Source organism: Taudactylus pleione, unplaced genomic scaffold (assembly GCF_031769625.1).
Source record: "Taudactylus pleione unplaced genomic scaffold, aTauple2 ptg001917l, whole genome shotgun sequence".
Taxonomy (NCBI): Eukaryota; Metazoa; Chordata; class Amphibia; order Anura; family Myobatrachidae; genus Taudactylus; species Taudactylus pleione.
Genome location: NW_028286314.1, coordinates 470,628 through 492,926, shown reverse-complemented (window position 1 = coordinate 492,926; position 22,299 = coordinate 470,628). Strand labels below are relative to the sequence as shown.

At 51.1% G+C, this 22,299-nt stretch overlaps 1 protein-coding gene across 1 annotated transcript in view; it reads right to left on the bottom strand.

The window, feature by feature from the left end:
• Positions 1–22,299, bottom strand: part of TFR2 (transferrin receptor 2) — a gene marked incomplete at its 3' end in the record, with an annotated part of 146,688 nt that overhangs the window by 80,669 nt on the left and 43,720 nt on the right. Inside the window, exons 8-10 of the mRNA XM_088465230.1 lie at positions 19,413–19,552; positions 1,468–1,643; positions 1,264–1,383 (exon numbers count right to left, since the gene is read on the bottom strand). Coding sequence (XP_088321356.1) covers positions 1,264–1,383; positions 1,468–1,643; positions 19,413–19,552 — 436 coding nt within the window. The remainder of the gene's footprint in view (positions 1–1,263; positions 1,384–1,467; positions 1,644–19,412; positions 19,553–22,299) is intronic.

The following is a 22,299-nucleotide window of genomic DNA, read 5'->3' as shown; positions in this document are numbered from 1 at the left end:
TATTCCTGTACTGACCTCACACACACAGCTCTGTCGCTACACCTCCATCCTGTCCTGTATATCTCTACTATTCCTGTACTGACCTCACACACACACACAGCTCTGTCACTACACCTCCATCCTGTCCTGTATCTCTCTACTATTCCTGTACTGACCTCACACACACAGCTCTGTCACTACACCTCCATCCTGTCCTGTATATCTCTACTATTCCTGTACTGACCTCACACACACACACAGCTCTGTCACTACACCTCCATCCTGTCCTGTATCTTTCTACTATTCCTGTACTGACCCCACACACACAGCTCTGTCACTACACCTCCATCCTGTCCTGTATCTCTCTACTATTCCTGTACTGACCCCACACACAGCTCTGTCACTACACCTCCATCCTGTCCTGTATCTCTCTACTATTCCTGTACTGACCTCACACACACAGCTCTGTCGCTACACCTCCATCCTGTCCTGTATATCTCTACTATTCCTGTACTGACCTCACACACACACACAGCTCTGTCACTACACCTCCATCCTGTCCTGTATCTCTCTACTATTCCTGTACTGACCTCACACACACACAGCTCTGTCACTACACCTCCATCCTGTCCTGTATCTCTCTCCTATTCCTGTACTGACCCCACACACACACACAGCTCTGTCACTACACCTCCATCCTGTCCTGTATCTCTCTACTATTCCTGTACTGACCACACACACACACACACACACACAGCTCTGTCACTACACCTCCATCCTGTCCTGTATCTCTCTACTATTCCTGCACTGACCCTACACACACAGCTCTGTCACTACACCTCCATCCTGTCCTGTATCTCTCTACTATACCTGTACTGACCTCACACACAGCTCTGTCACTACACCTCCATCCTGTCCTGTATCTCTCTATTATTCCTGTACTGACCCCACACACAGCTCTGTCACTACACCTCCATCCTGTCCTGTATCTCTCTACTATTCCTGTACTGACCCCACACACAGCTCTGTCACTACACCTCCATCCTGTCCTGTATCTCTCTACTATTTCTGTACTGACCTCACACACACACACTGCTCTGTCACTACACCTCCATCCTGTCCTGTATCTCTCTACTATTCCTGTACTGACCCCCACACACACAGCTCTGTCACTACACCTCCATCCTGTCCTGTATCTCTCTACTATTCCTGTACAGACCTCACACACACACACACACAGCTCTGTCACTACACCTCCATCCTGTCCCCGGTTTATGCACTCACCATTGTAGACCATCATGGACATTGTACGTGCCAGTTCCAGTAGGATGGCTGTTCCTACCCCAGACTTTGCAGCACCGGGACCCCAGGAATCTCGTTGAGCCCCCACAATAATATAGTGTTCTGTAAACATAGAGGAGGTGTAGGGATTACAGGAGAACCCATGTTATCTGGGACACAGTGGGAACAATAGGGAATGAGGATTACCAGGTTCGAAGCGTCCTGTTATACTGCCAAACACGTTATTCAGCTCCACACTGCGCGGCACGTTGGTCACTTCCAGCTGAACCTTCAGATTTGGAGTCTTCAGGTTGGGGCCCAAACCATGAGAAGGGAAGGAGGGGCCCCTCCATTCTGAGGAACATTCCGATCCCGAGAGCTTACTGCAGCAGATTATATAATATAATATACTGTAACTCTTGTCTGCAAGCAAATAACGCATGGCTTTAAGACACCTGTATATGGCTAACACTACACCATGCGTGGCTACCACACTACTGTGCAGGACAACCGTGTGACTGGGCACAGCTACCACACTACTGTACAGGACTACCACACTACTGGGCACAGCTACCATACTACCGTACAGGACTACTGTGCTACTGGGCACAGCTACCACACTACTGGGCACAGCTACCACACTAATGGGCACAGCTACCACACTACTGTACAGGACTACCACACTACTGTAAAGGACTACCACACTACTGTACAGGACTACCATGCTACTGGGCACAGCTACCACACTACTGTACAGGACTACCACACTACTGGGCACAGCTACCACACTACTGTACAGGACTACCATGCTACTGGGCACAGCTACCACACTACTGTACAGGACTACCATGCTACTGGGCACAGCTACCACACTACTGGACACAGCTACCACACAACTGTACAGGACTACCATGCTACTGGGCACAGCTACCACACTACTGTACAGTACTACCATGCTACTGGGCACAGCTGTACAGGACTACCACACTACTGGGCACAGGTACCACACTACTGGGCACAGCTACCACACTACTGTACAGGACTACCATGCTACTGGGCACAGCTACCACACTACTGTACAGGACTACCACACTACTGGGCACAGCTACCACACTACTGGGCACAGCTACCACACTACTGTACAGGACTACCACACTACTGGGCACAGCTACCACACTACTGTACAGGACTACCACACTACTGGGCACAGGTACCACACTACTGTACAGGACTACCATGCTACTGGGCACAGCTACCACACTACTGGGCACAGCTACTACACTACTGTACAGGACTACTGCGTTACTGGGCACAGCTATCACACTACTGTACAGGACTACCACACTACTGTAAAGGACTACCGCACTACTGTACAGGACTACTGTGCTACTGGGCACAGCTACCACACTACTGGGCACAGCTACCACACTAATGGGCACAGCTACCACACTACTGTACAGGACTACCACACTACTGTAAAGGACTACCACACTACTGTACAGGACTACCATGCTACTGGGCACAGCTACCACACTGTAAAGGACTACCACACTACTGTACAGGACTACCATGCTACTGGGCACAGCTACCACACTACTTTACAGGACTACCACACTACTGGGCACAGCTACCACACTACTGGGCACAGCTACCACACTACTGTACAGGACTACCACACTACTGTACAGGACTACCACACTACTGGGCACAGGTACCACACTACTGTACAGGACTACCATGCTACTGGGCACAGCTACCACACTACTGGGCACAGATACTACACTACTGTACAGGACTACTGCGTTACTGGGCACAGCTATCACACTACTGTACAGGACTACCACACTACTGTAAAGGACTACCGCACTACTGTACAGGACTACTGTGCTACTGGGCACAGCTACCACACTACTGGCCACAGCTACCACACTAATGGGCACAGCTACCACACTACTGTACAGGACTACCACACTACTGTAAAGGACTACCACACTACTGTACAGGACTACCATGCTACTGGGCACAGCTACCACACTACTGTACAGGACTACCATGCTACTGGGCACAGCTACCACACTACTGGGCACAGCTACCACACTACTGTACAGGACTACCACACTACTGTAAAGGACTACCATGCTACTGGGCACAGCTACCACACTACTGTACAGGACTACCACACTACTGGGCACAACTACCACACTACTGGGCACAGCTACCACACTACTGTACAGGACTACCATGCTACTGGGCACAGCTACCACACTACTGTACAGGACTACCACACTACTGGGCACAGCTACCACACTACTGTACAGGACTACCATGCTACTGGGCACAGCTACCACACTACTGTACAGGACTACCATGCTACTGGGCACAGCTACCACACTACTGGACACAGCTACCACACTACTGTACAGGACTACCACACTACTGTACAGGACTACCATGCTACTGGGCACAGCTACCACACTACTGTACAGGACTACCACACTACTGGGCACAGCTACCACACTACTGGGCACAGCTACCACACTACTGTACAGGACTACCATGCTACTGGGCACAGCTACCACACTACTGGACAGGACTACCACACTACTGGGCACAGGTACCACACTACTGTACAGGACTACCACACTACTGGACACAGCTACCACACTACTGTACAGGACTACCGTGCTACTGGGCACAGCTACCATACTACTGTACAGGACTACCATGCTACTGGGCACAGCTACCACACTACTGTACAGGACTACCGTGCTACTGGGCACAGCTACCATACTACTGTACAGGACTACCATGCTACTGGGCACAGCTACCACACTACTGTACAGGACTACTGTGCTATTGGGCACAGCTACCACACTACTGTTCAGGACTACCACACTACTGGGCACAGCTACACATTACTGGACACAGCTACCACACTACTGTACAGGACTACCACACTACTGGGCACAGCCACCACACTACTGTACAGGACTACCATGCTACTGGGCACAGCTACCACACTACTGTACAGGATTACCACACTACTGGGCACAGCTACCACTCTACTAGGCACAGCTACCATAATACTGTACAGGACTACCACACTACTGGGCACAGCTACACATTACTGGACACAGCTACCACACTACTGTACAGGACTACCATGCTACTGGGCACAGCTACCACACTACTGTATAGGACTACCACACTACTGTACAGGACTGCCGTGCTATTGGGCACAGCTACCACACTACTGTACAGGACTACCACATTACTGGGCACAGCTACATATTACTGGACACAGTTACCACACTACTGTACAGGACTACCACACTACTGGGCACAGCTACCACACTACTGGGCACAGCTACCACACTACTGTACAGGACTGCCATGCTATTGGGCACAGCTACCACACTACTGTACAGGACTACCACACTACTGGGCACAGCTACACATTACTGGACACAGCTACCACACTACTGTACAGGACTACCACACTACTGGGAACAGCTACCACACTACTGGGCACAGCTACCACACTACTGTACAGGACTACCACGCTACTGGGCACAGCTACCACACTACTGTACAGGACTACCACACTACTGGGCACAGCTACCACACTACTGTACAGAACTACCTCACTACTGGGCACAGCTACCACACTACTGTACAGGACTACCGTGCTACTGGGCACAGCTACCACACTACTGTACAGGACTACCGTGCTACTGGGCACAGCTACCACACTACTGTACAGGACTACCACACTACTGGGCACAGCTACCACACTACTAGGCACAGCTACCACACTACTGTACAGGGCTACCATGCTACTGGTCACAGCTACCACACTACTGGGCACAGCTACCACACTACTGTACAGGACTACCACACTACTGGGCACAGCTACCACACTACTGTACAGGACTACCATGCTACTGGGCAAAGCTACCACACTACTGTACAGGACTACCATACTACTGGGCACAGCTACCACTCTACTGGGCAAAGTTACCACACTACTGGGCAGGACTACAGCTACCACACTATGTACAGGACTACCACACTACTGGGCACAGGTACCACACTACTGGGCACAGCTACCACACTACTGTACAGGACTACCACACTACTGGGCACAGCTATCACACTACTGTACAGGACTACCGTGCTACTGGGCACAGCTACCACACTACTGTACAGGACTAACGTGCTACTGGGCACAGCTACCACACTACTGTACAGGACTACCATGCTACTGGGCACAGCTACCACACTACTGTACAGGACTGCCGTGATATTGGGCACAGCTACCACACTACTGGGCAGGACTTCCACACTACTGGGCACAGCTACCACACTACTGGGCACAGCTACCACACTACTGTACAGGACTACCACACTACTGTACAGGACTACCACACTACTGGGCACAGCCACCACACTACTGTACAGGACTACCATGCTACTGGGCACAGCTACCACACTACTGTACAGGACTACCATGCTACTGGGCACATCTACCACACTACTGGACACAGCTACCACACTACTGTACAGGACTACCACACTACTGTACAGGACTACCATGCTATTGGGCACAGCTACCACACTACTGTACAGGACTACCGTGCAATTGGGCACAGCTACCACACTACTGTACAGGACTACCACACTACTGGGCACAGCTACACATTACTGGACACAGCTACCACACTACTGTACAGGACTACCACACTACTGGGCACAGCTATCACACTACTGTACAGGACTACCGTGCTACTGGGCACAGCTACCACACTACTGTACAGGACTACCATGCTACTGGGCACAGCTACCACACTACTGTACAGGACTGCCGTGCTATTGGGCACAGCTACCACACTACTGTACAGGACTACCACACTACTGGGCACAGCTACACATTACTGGACACAGCTACCACACTACTGTACAGGACTACCACGCTACTGGGCACAGCTACCACACTACTGTACAGGACTACCACACTACTGGGCACAGATACCACACTACTGTACAGGACTACCATGCTACTGGGCACAGCTACCACACTACTGGGCACAGCTACCACACTACTGTACAGGACTACCACACTACTGTACAGGACTACCACGCTACTGGGCACAGCTACCACAATACTGTACAGGACTACCACACTACTAGGCACAGCTACCACACTACTGTACTGGACTACCATGCTACTGGGCACAGCTACCACACTACTGTACAGGACTACCATGCTTCTGGGCACAGCTACCACACTACTGGGCAGGACTTCCACACTACTGGGCACAGCTACCATAATACTGTATAGCACTACCGTTCTACTGGGCACAGCTACCACACTATTGTACAGGACTGCCGTGCTATTGGGCACAGCTACCACACTACTGTACAGGACTACCACACTACTGGGCACAGCTACCACACTACTGTACAGGACTACCGTGCTATTGGGCACAGCTACCACACTACTGTACAGTACTACCATGCTATTGGGCACAGCTACCACACTACTGTACAGGACTAACACACTACTGGGCACAGTTACACATTACTGGACACAGCTACCACACTACTGTACAGGACTACCACACTACTGGGCACAGCTACCACACTACTGTACAGGACTACCACACTACTGGGCACAGCTACCACACTACTGTACAGGACTACCGTGCTACTGGGCACAGCTACCATACTACTGTACAGGACTACCATGCTACTGGGCACAGCTACCACACTACTGTTCAGGACTACCACACTACTGGGCACAGCTACACATTACTGGACACAGCTACCACACTACTGTACAGGACTACCACACTACTGGACACAGCTACCACACTACTGTACAGGACTACCGTGCTATTGGGCACAGCTACCACACTACTGTTCAGGACTACCACACTACTGGGCACAGCTACACATTACTGGACACAGCTACCACACTACTGTACAGGACTACCACACTACTGGGCACAGCCACCACACTACTGTACAGGACTACCATGCTACTGGGCACAGCTACCACACTACTGTACAGGACTACCATGCTACTGGGCACAGCTACCACACTACTGGGCAGGACTACCACACTACTGGGCACAGCTACCACACTACTGGGCACAGCTACCATAATACTGTACAGGACTACCACACTACTGGACACAGCTACCACACTACTGTACAGGACTACCACACTACTGGGCACAGCTACCACACTACTGTACAGGACTACCGTGCTACTGGGCACAGCTACCACACTACTGTACAGGACTACCATGCTACTGGGCACAGCTACCACACTACTGGGCAGGACTACCACACTACTGGGCACAGCTACCATAATACTGTACAGGACTGTCATACTACTGGGCACAGCTCCCACACTACTGTACAGGACTACCACACTACTGTACAGGACTACCATGCTACTGGGCACAGCTCCCACACTACTGTACAGGACTAACATGCTACTGGGCACAGCTACCACACTACTGTCCAGGACTACCATGGTACTGGGCACAGCTACCACACTACTGTCCAGGACTACCATGCTACTGGGCACAGCTACCACACTACTGTACAGGACTACCATGCTACTTGGCACAGCTACCACACTACTGTACAGGACTACCATGCTACTGGGCACAGCTACCACACTACTGTACAGGACTACCATGGTACTGGGCACAGCTACCACATACCACACTACTGTACAGGACCACCACACTACTGGGCACAGCTACCACACTACTGTACAGGACTACCATGCTACTGGGCACAGCTACCACAGTACTGGGCTGGACTACCACACTACTGGCCCATCTACCACACTACTGGGCACAGCTACCATAATACTGTACGGGACTACCACACTATGTGGGCACAGCTACACATTACTGGACACAGCTACCACACTACTGTACAGGACTACCATGCTACTGGGCACAGCTACCACACTACTGTACAGGACTACCACACTACTGGGCACAGCTACACACTACTGGGCACAGCTACCACACTACTGTAAGATGGGAGTTCTATTTAAGAAGTGATGTTGCCCATAGCAACCAATCAGATTCTACTTCTCATTTATCTAGCACCTTCTTGAAGATAATACCTGGAATCTGATTGGTATCTATGGGCAACATCACTTCTTAAATAGAACTCCCATCTTAGTAAATTTGCCCCACAGTCTCACTGCGATAGTATGCTAGTCCATTGCGATCGCTATGCTGTCGCAGCACAACATAAGGACGCCCACGTTACCTTACACACATCAGTAATCCCTAGCAAGACTGTGACACCATCGGTAACATCGGTACCATTGCAGCCTCATGCACACTTGCACAAGCTCTGACCTTACTTAGGAATTGCTAACCTTCCAGTACACAGTGAGGGCCTGATTCTGCAAGGATCGTCATTGCTAAGCTGCACGCATGCTATAGATATGATGTATGCACGCATGCTATAGATATGATGTATGCACGCAGGCTATAAATATGATGTATGCACGCAGGCTATAGATATGATTTATGCACGCAGGCTATAGATATTATTTATGCACGCAGGCTATAGATATGATGTATGCACGTAGGCTATAGATATGATTTATGCACGCAGGCTATAGATATGATGTATGCATGCAGGCTATAGATATGATTTATGCACGCAGGCTATAGATATGATGTATGCACGCAGGCTATAGATATGATGTATACACGCAGGCTATAGCTATATGATGTATGCACGCAGGCTATAGATATGATATATACACGCAGGCTATAGATATGATGTATGCACGCAGGCTATAGATATGATGTATGCACGCAGGCTATAGATATGATGTATACACGCAGGCTATAGATATGATGTATGCACGCAGGCTATAGATATGATGTATGCACGCAGGCTATAGATATGATGTAGGCACGCAGGCTATAGATATGATGTATACACGCAGGCTATAAATATGATGTGTACACGCAGACTATAGATATAGGATGTAGGCACGCAGGCTATAGATATATGATGTATACACACAGGCTACAGATATTATTATTATTATTATTATTATATGATGTATGTACGTACGCAGGCAATAGAGATATGATGTATACACGCAGGCTATAGATATATGATGTATACACACAGGCTACAGATATATGATGTATGCACGCAGGCTATAGATATATGATGTATACACGCAGGCTATAGATATATGATGTATGTACGCAGGCAATAGATATATGATGTATACACGCAGGCTATAGATATATGATGTATACACACAGGCTACAGATATATGATGTATGTACGCAGGCTATAGATATATGATGTATGTACGCAGGCTATAGATATATGATGTATACACGCAGGCTATAGATATATGATGTATACACACAGGCTACAGATATATGATGTATACACGCAGGCTATAGATATATGATGTATGTACACAGGCTATAAATATATGATGTATACACGCAGGCTATAGATATATGATGTATACACGCAGGCTATAGATATATGATGTATACACACAGGCTACAGATATATGATGTATGTACGCAGGCTATAGATATATGATGTATGCACACTGGCTATAGATATATGATTGTACACTGGCTATGAGAGACGTAGTGCATTTAATATGCACGGAGGTAAATTAAACCCCCGAACCTTGGGGTGACCTCTTTATCTGATAGGAAAGGGTTTATTGTGGTGATCTGAGATTGTGGGTGGGGTTAGAGGGCATCTTCGTATAGGGGGAGGAGTTTAGGAGCCATCTTAGTTGTGTGTTTGGAAGGCATCTAAGACAGCTTTCCTGGAGTTGTTGGTGCAGGGAAGTACTGGGTTTTTGCTCTCTATTCTGTAATCTTTTACTGGTTTTCCTTTATTACCTTTATTACTTCCTTTTAGTGGTCCACACTTTTCTCCTTTGTCTCCCTCTTCATTACTTTAGTTACTTTTCTCTATTTTCCATTCTTTCTTACTTACTCTTCCCTTCATTCCCCTTCTCCCTCCTCCTTCCCCACTATTCTCTTACCTTTAGCAGCATGCCTCGTCCCCAACGCCGGCCGGCTGTCCCCGCTCGTTACCGCGGCGACGTGGCTGACCCCTCCATAGTTTTGTTGCCGGCTCCTCTGACGCCCAAAGCGCTGCGCGCGCAGTCGTCAGGTGACGGCCGGCGCCTGGCCCCTCGCCATCAGCAGTGTCCGTCACGAGCGCTATAAGGTTTGGGGCCCGGCACAGGGGTTCATGCGGTGCGGCTGGCAGTAGTTTGGCACCCGCCGGGGGCGGTTCTAGCTCCGGGCCCCGTCTCCAGGGGTTACGCGGTGCAGCGGGCATCAGTGCGACGCCCGCCGGGAACAGCACCAGCACTAGGGTCCGGCGCAGGGGGTCACGTGGTTCTGCGGGCGGCAGTGCTAATCGCCGCCCGTGTAGGGATCTTTTTCTGCTCCCTGCAGTCAGGCAGGCAGCTCCGGCTCAGAGTCCTGGCTGAGCTCAGCGCACTTGCTAGAGGTGCAGGGGTCGCCTGCTGTAGGTCCTGTCAGCGAGGCCAGGCGGGTCACTCGAGGCTGGGGGTGTGCCCTCGGGGGCCTATTAATTATGGTGTCGCCTCCTATGCCCAAGTGGTGGCGGGGAAGATGTCTGCGCCCCCCCCCCCCCGGTTTTTATGGCCCCTGCGATTCCCCCCCCCCTGGCGGCTACCGCGCAGGAAGCTCCTGCACCATCACTGGTCGACCTCCCTGCCCTCTCCTCCCTTTTAGCGGCCATAGTTTAGTCGGAGGCCCCGTTGCTTACTGGGGGGCAGCCTGGGGCTTCAGGCGCAGCACCTCCAGTTATTGCGCCGGCGTCCGTAGGGTCGGGAGTTGATTTTCAGCAACTTGGGAGGCAGCTGGCCCCCCTAGCGGCTCAATTTATGCAGATATTAGTGCCAGGGTTGGGTATCCAAGGTCCATTTCCTGCCACCGGGGCCCCGTTGGCAGGGCCGCCATGTCTGGTTTCAGCGGCGGCGCAGTGTGCGGTGTCTGATAGTATTGATACCCCTGATCCTGCTCCTGCTTCCATGCCTCTTTCAGGTGGGTCGGCTGTGGCTCCGGAGACTGGCGTTCCCGCCAGGGAAGGAGATTTGCCTGCTGACACTGATGACATGGGACACAAGGTAGATTCTGGTGAGTCAAGTGCTACTTCCGATGGAGAATGGGGGTTGGAGATGGCATCCTCAGGGGGTACCTCTGGCTCTAGCGGTAGTTTGCAGGGTTCCCGGCGTCGGCAAGAGCGGGCGAATAAGTGTAGGCGCAGGGGTAGAAAGGTCAGGACCAGGCCCCGGGATGGTGATTCCACGTCATCAACGGATTCTCCATCGTCCGAGGCATCTAGCGTTGGACACAAAGGTTCCAAGCGGCGATGCAGACAAAGGTCCTCTAGCCGCAGCTCCTCCGGTCTAGAAGACCCAGTGGCAGCCGTCCATTGTGGTAACACGGCGGTCCTGCGAGGTATACGGCCACGGGTTCGGGAGCGTATCCGTGTTGGGCGTGTTATGTGGACATGTTCGCACTAACGTCCAAGTCCCGTAGGGCTTTGGCGGCGGCGCTAAAAGATAAGTCAGTCGATTTGTGTAAATCTTATACGAACTGGCTGAGCGGGTTTTGTGTGTTCATGGTGTGCTACTTGCGCACTCGGCCTGATGAACACATGAATATGGTGCGGTATCTACATCTGATACACGGCCTTTATCGGTCGGCAAAAGGCGATGTTTGGCGTACCTACGACGAGGCGTTCCGTCGGAAGCAGCATGGGCTGGAGGTGATGCAATTTGGCACGCGGGACATTGAGGTTTGGTTGGACGCGACTAACCCTCAGCGTCCTATAGCTGATCAGTAGACGGGGCCAACTTGTGCCTAAGGGGGTTATGCCTCAATCGACAGGAGCGTCAAAGGGCAAGTGCTTCGCATTTAATAACGGGTACTGTTCTTTTGGCTCGAAATGTCGTTTTCGTCACCAATGCCTTCGATGCGGGGGTGCTCACTCTGGGAAGGAATGCACGCGAGGGGCAGGGGGAGGTGGTCTCACGTCTGGGGGTCAGGCTGGAGGTCCTGGTGTGAAGTAGGGCACCCACATCTGTGGACATTCAGGCCTTGTCCCCTTGGCTTGATGCTTACCCCTGCAGCGCAGACGCAAACTTGTTGCGGGATGGTTTTCTTGATGGTTTTCATCCTCCCATTGTCGGCCTAGTCAGTACGGGGTCGCCGCGGAACTTACGTTCTGCGACTGATTTCCCGTTGGAAGTGAGGAGGAAGGTCATGAAGGAAGTCAATTTGGGCAGGATGATTGGCCCCTTTTCGGTGCCCCCTCTCCCTGACTTGGTTTTGTCTCCGGTCGGGGTTGTTCCGAAAAGGGTTCAAGGTAAATTTAGGTTAATACAGCATCTGTCTTGGCGGTGGGTTCCTCAGTTAACGATGCAATCCCGGAGGACCTGTGTAGGGTCTCTTATCAGTCCTTTGGGGAGGCTTTGGATATGGTCAGATCTTTCGGGGCTGGGGCTCTCATGGCCAAGATAGATGTGGAATCTGCTTTCCGGTTGTTGCCCCTGCATCCTGAATATTTTGGATACATGGGTTTTTGGCTGGAGGACGGGTTCTACTTGGACAGACGCATTCCCATGGGGTGCTCAATTTCTTGTTCTTTTTTCGAGAAATTCAGCATTTATTTGCACTGGTGTATTTGCAGGTGGTCGGGCGAGTCGGGGGTGGCTCAATATTTGGATGATTTCCTTTTAGTGGGTCCCCCAGGCTCCTCGCGTTGCGCTACCATGCTAAAGAGGGTCCTTTCGTTGTTTGCGGAATTCGGCATTCCCGTCGCCTGCGAGAAAACGGAAAGGCCCTCTACAGTTTTGTCCTTTTTGGGGATAGAAATTGATACTCAGGAAGGGGTTTGTCGTCTCCCCCGGGACAAGGTGGCCCGGTTACACGATGCGCTCACCCTGGCGTTGGCTGCGGGTAAGATTACCCTCCGTCAGGCTCAATCATTGCTAAGACTACTAAATTTTGCATGTCGGGTTATCCCCATGGGCCGTATTTTTAGTCGCAAGCTTGAGTGTGCTACATCGGGGGTGCGGGAGTGCCAAATCATTTCATCATATTGTCAGCTGAGCTCCGGAGGGACCTCAGGGTTTGGGTGGAGTTCGTTTCTGCATTCAACGGAACACGCATTTGGGTTTCACAAGTGGAGCCCAGTGGCGTCCTTCAGTTATTTACGGATGCAGCAAGCTCTTCGGGTTTTGGGGCATACTTTAAGGGTCGTTGGTGCGCTGCCCCTTGGCCCGTTGAGTGGGTGACCAGAGGCTTAACGAGGGATCTTCTCCTTCTTGAGCTCTTTCCAATTATGGTCTCACTTGAACTCTGGGGTCCTTCCTTGTGTAATCGCAGTGTCCTGTTTTGGTGCGACAATCTAGGTGTAGTGTACACGATCAACCGGCAGCGCACAGCGTCTTTACACGCTCTTCGTTTGTTGTCACAATTTGTGTTACGTTGTCTGCAGTACAATATCACGTTTCAGGTGCAGCATGTGCCTGGGGTGGATAATGATATTGTAGACTCCCTGTCGCGCTTTGATTGGCCACGGTTCCGTGCTTTGGCTCCGTCGGCCTGTCAGGTCGGTGAGTTGTGCCCTTCTTATGTCTGGTAGGTTATAGAGCCAGCATGGAGGGGTTAGCCCATCGATCCCTGGTGCCACGTACCCTGAGAAGCTATCAGGCGGCCTGGGCTGAATGGCGCAGGTTTGCGCCCTGCAGCGAGAATCGAGGTAAGGCCGGACGATCACTTATCCTCGAGTTTGTTTGGAGTCTATTCGAGTCGGGCAGGTCCAGGGGTGTGGTCGTGAAAATGTTGGCAGGTTTGTCCAATGTTTTCCAGATCAAGGGTTTGGAGGTCCTTTCAAAGAGCTCCTTGGTTCAGAAGGCTTTGAAAAATTAGGCAAGATTAGCTCCAGTTCCTCCGGACTCACGTAGACCTATTGATTAGCGACTGCAGGCGCGTTTGCTCATGGCATTACCGTTGGTTGCTCTTCCGATTATGAGGCCCGATTGTTTCGAGTGGCTTTCGTGATAGCTTATCATGGAGCTTTTCGGGTGTCAGAATTAGGAGCTCCCTCTAAGCGAGGCCCCCCATCCTTGCTCGTGTCTCATGTTTCCATTGAAGACGCGGCAGTGCTTTGTCGGATACGTCGCTCCAAAACAGACCAATTGGGAAGGGGTCGTTGGGTTTCCATGCAGGCATGTGATGATCCTGAGGTGTGCCCGGTGGCGCGGGCAAAGCGGTACCAAGAACTTCGTCACCTCGTGGAGGGGTCATGGCTGATGCATGCAAATGGATCCCCCATGACTCATTTTCAATTTGGTTGGGTTTTAAAGCATTGTCTAGAAGCGGTCGGGTTGCCCCCGCGCGAATTCAGAACTCATTCATTCCGGATTGGCACCGCTACGGCCGCTGCTGTATCCGTGGAGCAGATTAAGGCCTTGGGCCGTTGGAAGCCTGGTGCTTACAGAAAGTACATTAGACTTCGGTAAGTTGGTTTTCAAAAATCCTAACTTGGGGAGGAGCTACTTGCCATTAGGGGGTCCTGAGGAATTTTGTTTTACCACTAGTTTTAGCCCAGGCTACAGCCGGCTGGTGGAGGTTTTGCGTTTTGCCTCAGGACAAGTTGGGATTTTTGCCCCCCCCCACCCTCTTTCTTTCATGTTAGCCCCGCTGTTGTAGGTTTCTTCAGTTCTCTCTTTTTTTTTCTTGTTCATTACCTATCTCACGGTTAGTCCTCATCCTCTCATAAGATTCAAGGGTGCTCATCGTTTTCGAACTTATGGTGTCAAAATTATACGAGGAAGGTTTTTGTGTGTTTCTTTAGGTTTTAGTTCAGGGGATTGCTAGGGTGCTAGATGGTGTATGGTGGTGGCGCGGACCGAAGAGGTGTCCGCGGTTGGCGGGAAAGAACGGTGGCAGTCACCATCTGCCTTAGCAGCCTAGGTGCTCTCCCGTCCAATACATGATTTAGGCTGCTTATACCCTATGGGGTCAGCTGCATCACCGATCTCGATGGGTTTCACGTGGTGTTATTGGGCGGGAGGTGGATACCTTAGGCAGGATTATGGGCTGGCGTATAAGCGCCCCCCCCCCCCCCCCCCATTTGGAAGAATGTCGTGGTGTAGATGGCGATATTGCATTTTGGGGCCGTTCTTTCTGAGCCACCATACTGTGTCTGTCTCTTTGCTTTCTCCCATTAGCTAGTTCATTTACAATTATTATAGTTCAGTTACAGTTAGGTTACTTATTAGCTTAAAAAATTTTGAATACAATTTTAAATACATTAAAAATAAATTTAAATAAAATATAAATAAATAAAGCTGGCCTTTCTTTCCCCTTATGCAAGTCTCAGTGTCGTTATTTCAGGTTTTATATTGTGCTGTATCGGGGAAGGTACCCATCAGGTGATGGGGAGTTTAAGATATATGATATATACACACAGGCTATAGATATATGATGTATGTACACAGGCTATAGATATATGATGTATGTACACAGGCTATAGATATATGATGTATACACGCAGGCTATAGATATATGATGTATGTACACAGGCTATAGATATATGATGTATACATGCAGGCTATAGATATATGATGTATGTACACAGGTTATAGATATATGATGTATGTACACAGGCTATAGATATATGATGTATGTACGCAGGCTATAGATATATGATGTATACATGCAGGCTATAGATATATGATGTAGGCACGTAGGCCATAAATATATGATGTATACACGCAGGCTATAGACATATGATGTATGTACACAGGCTATAGATATATGATGTATGTAGTACACAGGCTATAGATCAGGGATAGCCAACCTCGGTCCTCGAGAGCTACCAACAGTTCACATTTTCCAGATCACCCAGCAGGTGACCAGGTGTAATCATTACTCACTAACACATTTGAAAAGATCCACAGGTGAAGCTAATTATTTCATTTGTGATTCTGTGAGGAGACCTGGAAAATATGCACTGTTGGTAGCTCACGAGGACCAGGGTTGGCTACCACTGCTATAGATATATAATGTATGTACACAGGGCTGCCATCAGAACTTGTGGGGCCCGGTACTGACAAAATAGGCAGGGACCCCCGGGGTATAGGGCAGATTTGTGGAGCTGTGGATAATGTGGGTGGAGATACTTTGGGGGTGGTGTATCAATTGGTGCATAAACCAGGGATGCTAGACATGGTAGGGGGGGGGGGGTAAAGAGCAGGGAAGGCTGGACAAGTAGGGGCACTGGGCTGGCAAGAGTGAACTGGGGTGGCATAGAGCTGGGAAGGCTGGCTGGAATGGGGTGCGGTGGGAAGGAAGGCTGGCTGGAATGGGGTGCGGTGGGCAGGGATGGAAGGCTGGCTGGACTGGGGTGCGGTGGGCGGGATGGAAGGCTGGCTGGACTGGGGTGCGGTGGGCGGGATGGAAGGCTGGCTGGACTGTGGAGCGGTGGGCAGGGATGGAAGGCTGGCTGGACTGGGGTGCGGTGGGCAGGGATGGAAGGCTGGCTGGACTGGGGTGCAGTGGGCAGGGATGGAAGGCTGGCTGGACTGGGGTGCGGTGGGCAGGGATGGAAGGCTGGCTGGACTGTGGAGCGGTGGGCAGGGATGGAAGGCTGGCTGGACTGGGGTGCGGTGGGCAGGGATGGAAGGCTGGCTGGACTGGGGTGCGGTGGGCAGGGATGGAAGGCTGGCTGGACTGTGGAGGGGGCTTAGGGACGGCTGGATAGACTGGGGGAGGATTTAACAATAAACAGAGAGAAAAGAAGACTTTTTGTTGGGGGCTCCCATGGATTAGTATACAGGTCCGACTAAAGAGACCGTTGTATACATCAATCTGTGTATACCTAATTTTTTACTTACCACTTACATATACATATATACGGCACATGCATTTACCTACTGCTATAGCCTCCATATTGTGTTCAGCAATACTTTATATGATCACAAGATTAATGTGATTAATGATATAATAAGCTGACTCGGGATTGTGCATATCTTACTGCTATGTACATATGGATCCGTGTGCATTATAATCCGGCACATGAACGTATCTGCTGCTTCAGCCTCCATACAATGTTCAGCAATATACTATATAAATGCTAAATTAAGGTGATTCATTATGAATTAATTTGACTCGGGACTGTGTATAGACTACTGCTATCTATCTGCGGAGCTGTGTGTAACATTATCAAGCTAATGGGGCTATTATTCGACTAACAATCCTTTTTCGCAGTGACAGATTGATTCTGTATATTTATGACGTCACATCTGGGAATTGATCCCATATTAATGATTTTCTTACCTGTTATTTTTCCTTTCTCTCAAAAAGGTTCATTATGTGTTATATGTGCATTATGTTTTTTTTGTCTGTATAAACCTGTATTTTATAAGGAACTGATTAAAAGCTAATTTTTAAACTAAATTCAACATTACAAACAGAGCCCCCAACAAAAAGTCTTCTTTTCTCTATGTTTATTGCTACATTGCTAAACTGACTCTGGGGAGCACCCACCAACGCAATAACTGGTCCAAAATACGTGGAAACTTTATCAACCAAGTTGGTCCTAATATTTTGGAATAGTTACCAACTTTGATCTTGTTGATCTTCGTGTGGTATTACATATCAGTCCTGTGCGATTTCCACTCCCTTGTACTAGACTGGGGGAGGGGCAGAGAAAGTAGGCAGGCTGGCGGGAATGAGGGGGTGCAGGGAAGGCTGGCTGGAATGGGGGGCACAGTACAGGGAGGGCAGGATGGCTGGCTGGCCTGGGGGGTGGGCAGGCTGGCTGGACTAAGGGGGAAGTGCAGGTAAGGCTGGCTGGACTCGCAGGGGGCACAAGGCAGGATCAACATACCTGCTCTTATTATAGTACTTCCTGAGAGAGAGGGGCGAGGAATGCACTGGGCGGCAGAGGCCAAGACAGAGAGCATCAGCGCTGCGGCATGTGAACTATGGATCTGGCCGTGAGCCAGTCTAGCTCAGGAGAACGACAGCCAATCAAAGCAGCCGCTCCTGATTGGCTGACGGTCCGCGAGCTGTAATTGGAGCCGGCCGCGAGCCAATCACAGCTCGCGGAACAGCAGCCAATCAGGAGCGGCGGATCTGATTGGTTGCCATTCTGCGAGCTATGATTAGCTCACGGCCAGCTCCATAGTTTACATGCCGCAGCGCTAATGAGTTTCCTTGCCGGCTTGCCGCTGCCACCTGGGCCCCCTTCTCTCTCCGGGCCCGGGACTAGAGGCCCAGCATTGCCCCCTGATGGCGGCTCTGTATGTACACAGGCAGCTTTGCAACTGCGATCCTTGCAGACATGGTAATACAGTAGGAGGAGGAGGAATCACGCCCCCTGTGCAAGACTTATCCGAGCTGCGTTGCCCGATGCAGCATCGGATAATCTGCGTACTATCGTCCGGCTGCATTGACCCATGTGGTCCCACAGCCGGCAGCGTAGAGGAAGAGGCCAAGAAATCTCCGTCAGCCAATGGAGATCCTGGCTTCTTCCCTCCCCCGCAACGGCGGCGACACGCAAGTACACAAGCTGCGTATGGCCCGAGTACACAGGCTGCGTATGGCCAGATACACAGGCTGCGCATGGTTCGAGTACACAGGCTGCGTATGGCCCAAGTACACAAGCTGCGTATGGCCCGAGTACACAAGCTGCGTATGGCCCGAGTACACAGGCTGCGTATGGCCCACGTACACAGGCTGCGTATGGCCCGAGTACACAGGCTGCGTATGGCCCGAGTACACAGGCTGCGTATGGTCCGAGTACACAGGCTGCGTATGGTCCGAGTACACAGGCTGCGTATGGTCCGAGTACACAGGCTGCGTATGGCCCGAGTACACAGGCTGCGTATGGCCCGAGTACACAGGCTGCATATGGCCCGAGTACACAGGCTGCGTATGGCCCGAGTACCCAAGCTGCGTATAGTCCGAGTACACAGGTTGAATCATGCCCATTATCTATGTGTTATAGCTGGTCAGCGCTGTATGTCTGTATGCTGTGTGTCATTACCACGCTGCTACCTGAGCAATGTCTGTGCTGCAGATCTAGTGATTGGCTGGGCTGGGATTTTTGGAAGGCCGGATGATTTGAAGGGAGGAAACTGGGTGTGATTGAAGGACGGGAAGGCCGGAGTGCTCGGATCTCCAGTGCCGAGATGAACCTGGAAACAGATAGAGTATCGTGTAAGATCACCCAGCCAGTCTGGTTACACAGGCTGGAGCAAGACCTACAGGACAGGTAGGGGCAGGGACAGGGCAGGGACAGAGAGGGCAGAAGACAGGCAGGGGCAGGGCAGGCAGAAGACAGACAGGGGCAGGGCAGGAAGAAGTGAGACCAGCAGGACAGGCATAAGCAAAAACAGCAGGACAGACAGGGACAGGACAGGCAAAAATGAGAACAGGCACGGGCAGGGCAGTCAGAAACAAGACCAGCAAGACAGACGGACAGATCAGGCAGAAGCGAGAACAGCAAGACAGGCAGAAGTGAGATCAGCAGGACATGCAGGGGCAGGACAGGCAGAAGCTAGAGCAGAAGAACAGGCTGGGGCAGTACAGGCAAAAGTAAGACAAGCAGGACAGGCAGATGTGATTCCAGTAGTACTGGCAGGAGTGTGAAATGCAGAAGTAACATACCCGAGCAGGACAGGCAGAAGTGAGACCAGCGGGACAGGAAGGGGCAGTACAGGCAGAAACGAGACCAGTAGAGTAAGCAAGAAAGGCAGAGGCAGGACAAGCAGAAGCGAGACAGGCAGGAGCGAGAGGATTGTACAGGCAGGAGCATGAAAGACAGCAGGACAAGCAGAAATGAGAACAGGCATGGGCAGGGCAGTCAGAAACAAGACCAGCAGGACTGACGGACAGATCAGGCAGAAGCGAGAACAGCAAGACAGGCAGAAGTGAGATCAGCAGGAGCAGGACAGGCAGAAGCTAGAGCAGAAGAACAGGCTGGGGCAGTACAGGCAGAAGTAAGACCAGCAAGTCAGGCAGACGTGAGACATGCAGAACAGGCAGGGGTGATTCCAGTAGTACTGGCAGGAGTGTGAAATGCAGAAGTAACATACCCGAGCAGGACAGGCAGAAGTGAGACCAGCGGGACAGGCAGAAGTGAGAACAGCAGGACAGGCAGAAGTGAGAACAGCAGGACAGGCAGAGGTGAGAACAGCAGGACAGGCAGAGGTGAGAACAGCAGGACAGGCAGAAGTGAGAACAGCAGGACAGGCAGAAGTGAGAACAGCAGGACAGGCAGAAGTGAGAACAACAGGACAGGCAGAAGTGAGAACAGCAGGACAGGCAGAAGTGAGAACAGCAGGACAGGCAGAGGTGAGAACAGCAGGACAGGCAGAAGTGAGAACAGCAGGACAGGCAGAGGTGAGAACACCAGGACAGGCAGAAGTGAGAACACTAGGACAGGCAGAGGTGAGAACAGCAGGACAGGCAGACGAGAACACTAGGACAGGCAGAGGTGAGGACAGCAGGACAGGCAGAGGTGAGAACAGCAGGACAGGCAGAGGTGAGAACAGCAGGACAGGCAGAAGTGAGATAAGCAGGACAGGCAGAAGTGAGAACAGCAGGACAGGCAGAGGTGAGAACAGCAGGACAGGCAGAGGTGAGAACAGCAGGACAGGCAGAAGTGAGAACAGCAGGACAGGCAGAAGTGAGAACAGCAGGACAGGCAGAAGTGAGAACAGCAGGACAGGCAGAGGTGAGAACAGCAGGACAGGCAGAAGTGAGAACAGCAGGACAGGCAGAAGTGAGAACAGCAGGACAGGCAGAGGTGAGAACAGCAGGACAGGCAGAGGTGAGAACAGCAGGACAGGCAGAAGTGAGAACAGCAGGACAGGCAGTGGTGAGAACAGCAGGACAGGCAGTGGTGAGAACAGCAGGACAGGCAGAAGTGAGAACAGCAGGACAGGCAGAAGTGAGAACAGCAGGACAGGCAGAAGTGAGAACAGCAGGACAGGCAGAAGTGAGAACAGCAGGACAGGCAGAAGTGAGAACAGCAGGACAGGCAGAAGTGAGAACAGCAGGACAGGCAGAGGGGAGAATAGCAGGACAGGCAGAAGTGAGAACAGCAGGACAGGCAGAGGTGAGAACAGCTGGACAGGCAGAGGTGAGAACACCAGGACAGGCAGAAGTGAGAACAGCAGGACAGGCAGAGGTGAGAACACCAGGACAGGCAGAAGTGAGAACAGCAGGACAGGCAGAGGTGAGAATAGCAGGACAGGCAGAAGTGAGAACAGCAGGAGAGGCAGAGGTGAGAACAGCAGGAGAGGCAGAGGTGAGAACAGCAGGAGAGGCAGAGGTGAGAATAGCAGGACAGGTAGAAGTGAGAACAGCAGGACAGGCAGAGGTGAGAACAGCAGGACAGGCAGAAGTGAGAACAGCAGAACAGGCAGAGGTGAGAACAGCAGGACAGGCAGAAGTGAGAACAGCAGAACAGGCAGAAGTGAGAACAGCAGGACAGGCAGAAGTGAGAACAGCAGGACAGGCAGAGGTGAGAACAGCAGGACAGGCAGAGGTGAGAACAGCAGGACAGGCAGAGGTGAGAACAGCAGGACAGGCAGAGGTGAGAACAGCAGGACAGGCAGAAGTGAGAACAGCAGGAGAGGCAGAAGTGAGAACAGCAGGAGAGGCAGAGGTGAGAACAGCAGGACAGGCAGAACGCAGCAATAATCATTCTTACTTTATGATAACCATGTATCCGTCTCATTATCGTATAGCAAAGCCTGAGGGGGAGGGTATCACCCAATCAGCACCGTATTGTATTGTTAGTCCCTATTACTGCGCTGCAGACACCTTGTGGCACCATATGAATAAAAGACAATGATAATATTGGGGGATTTTATGGAGTGTGATAACCTCAGGTAATATGCTCCAGGTCTTATCCCACTTTTGCTGTTTAAATTGG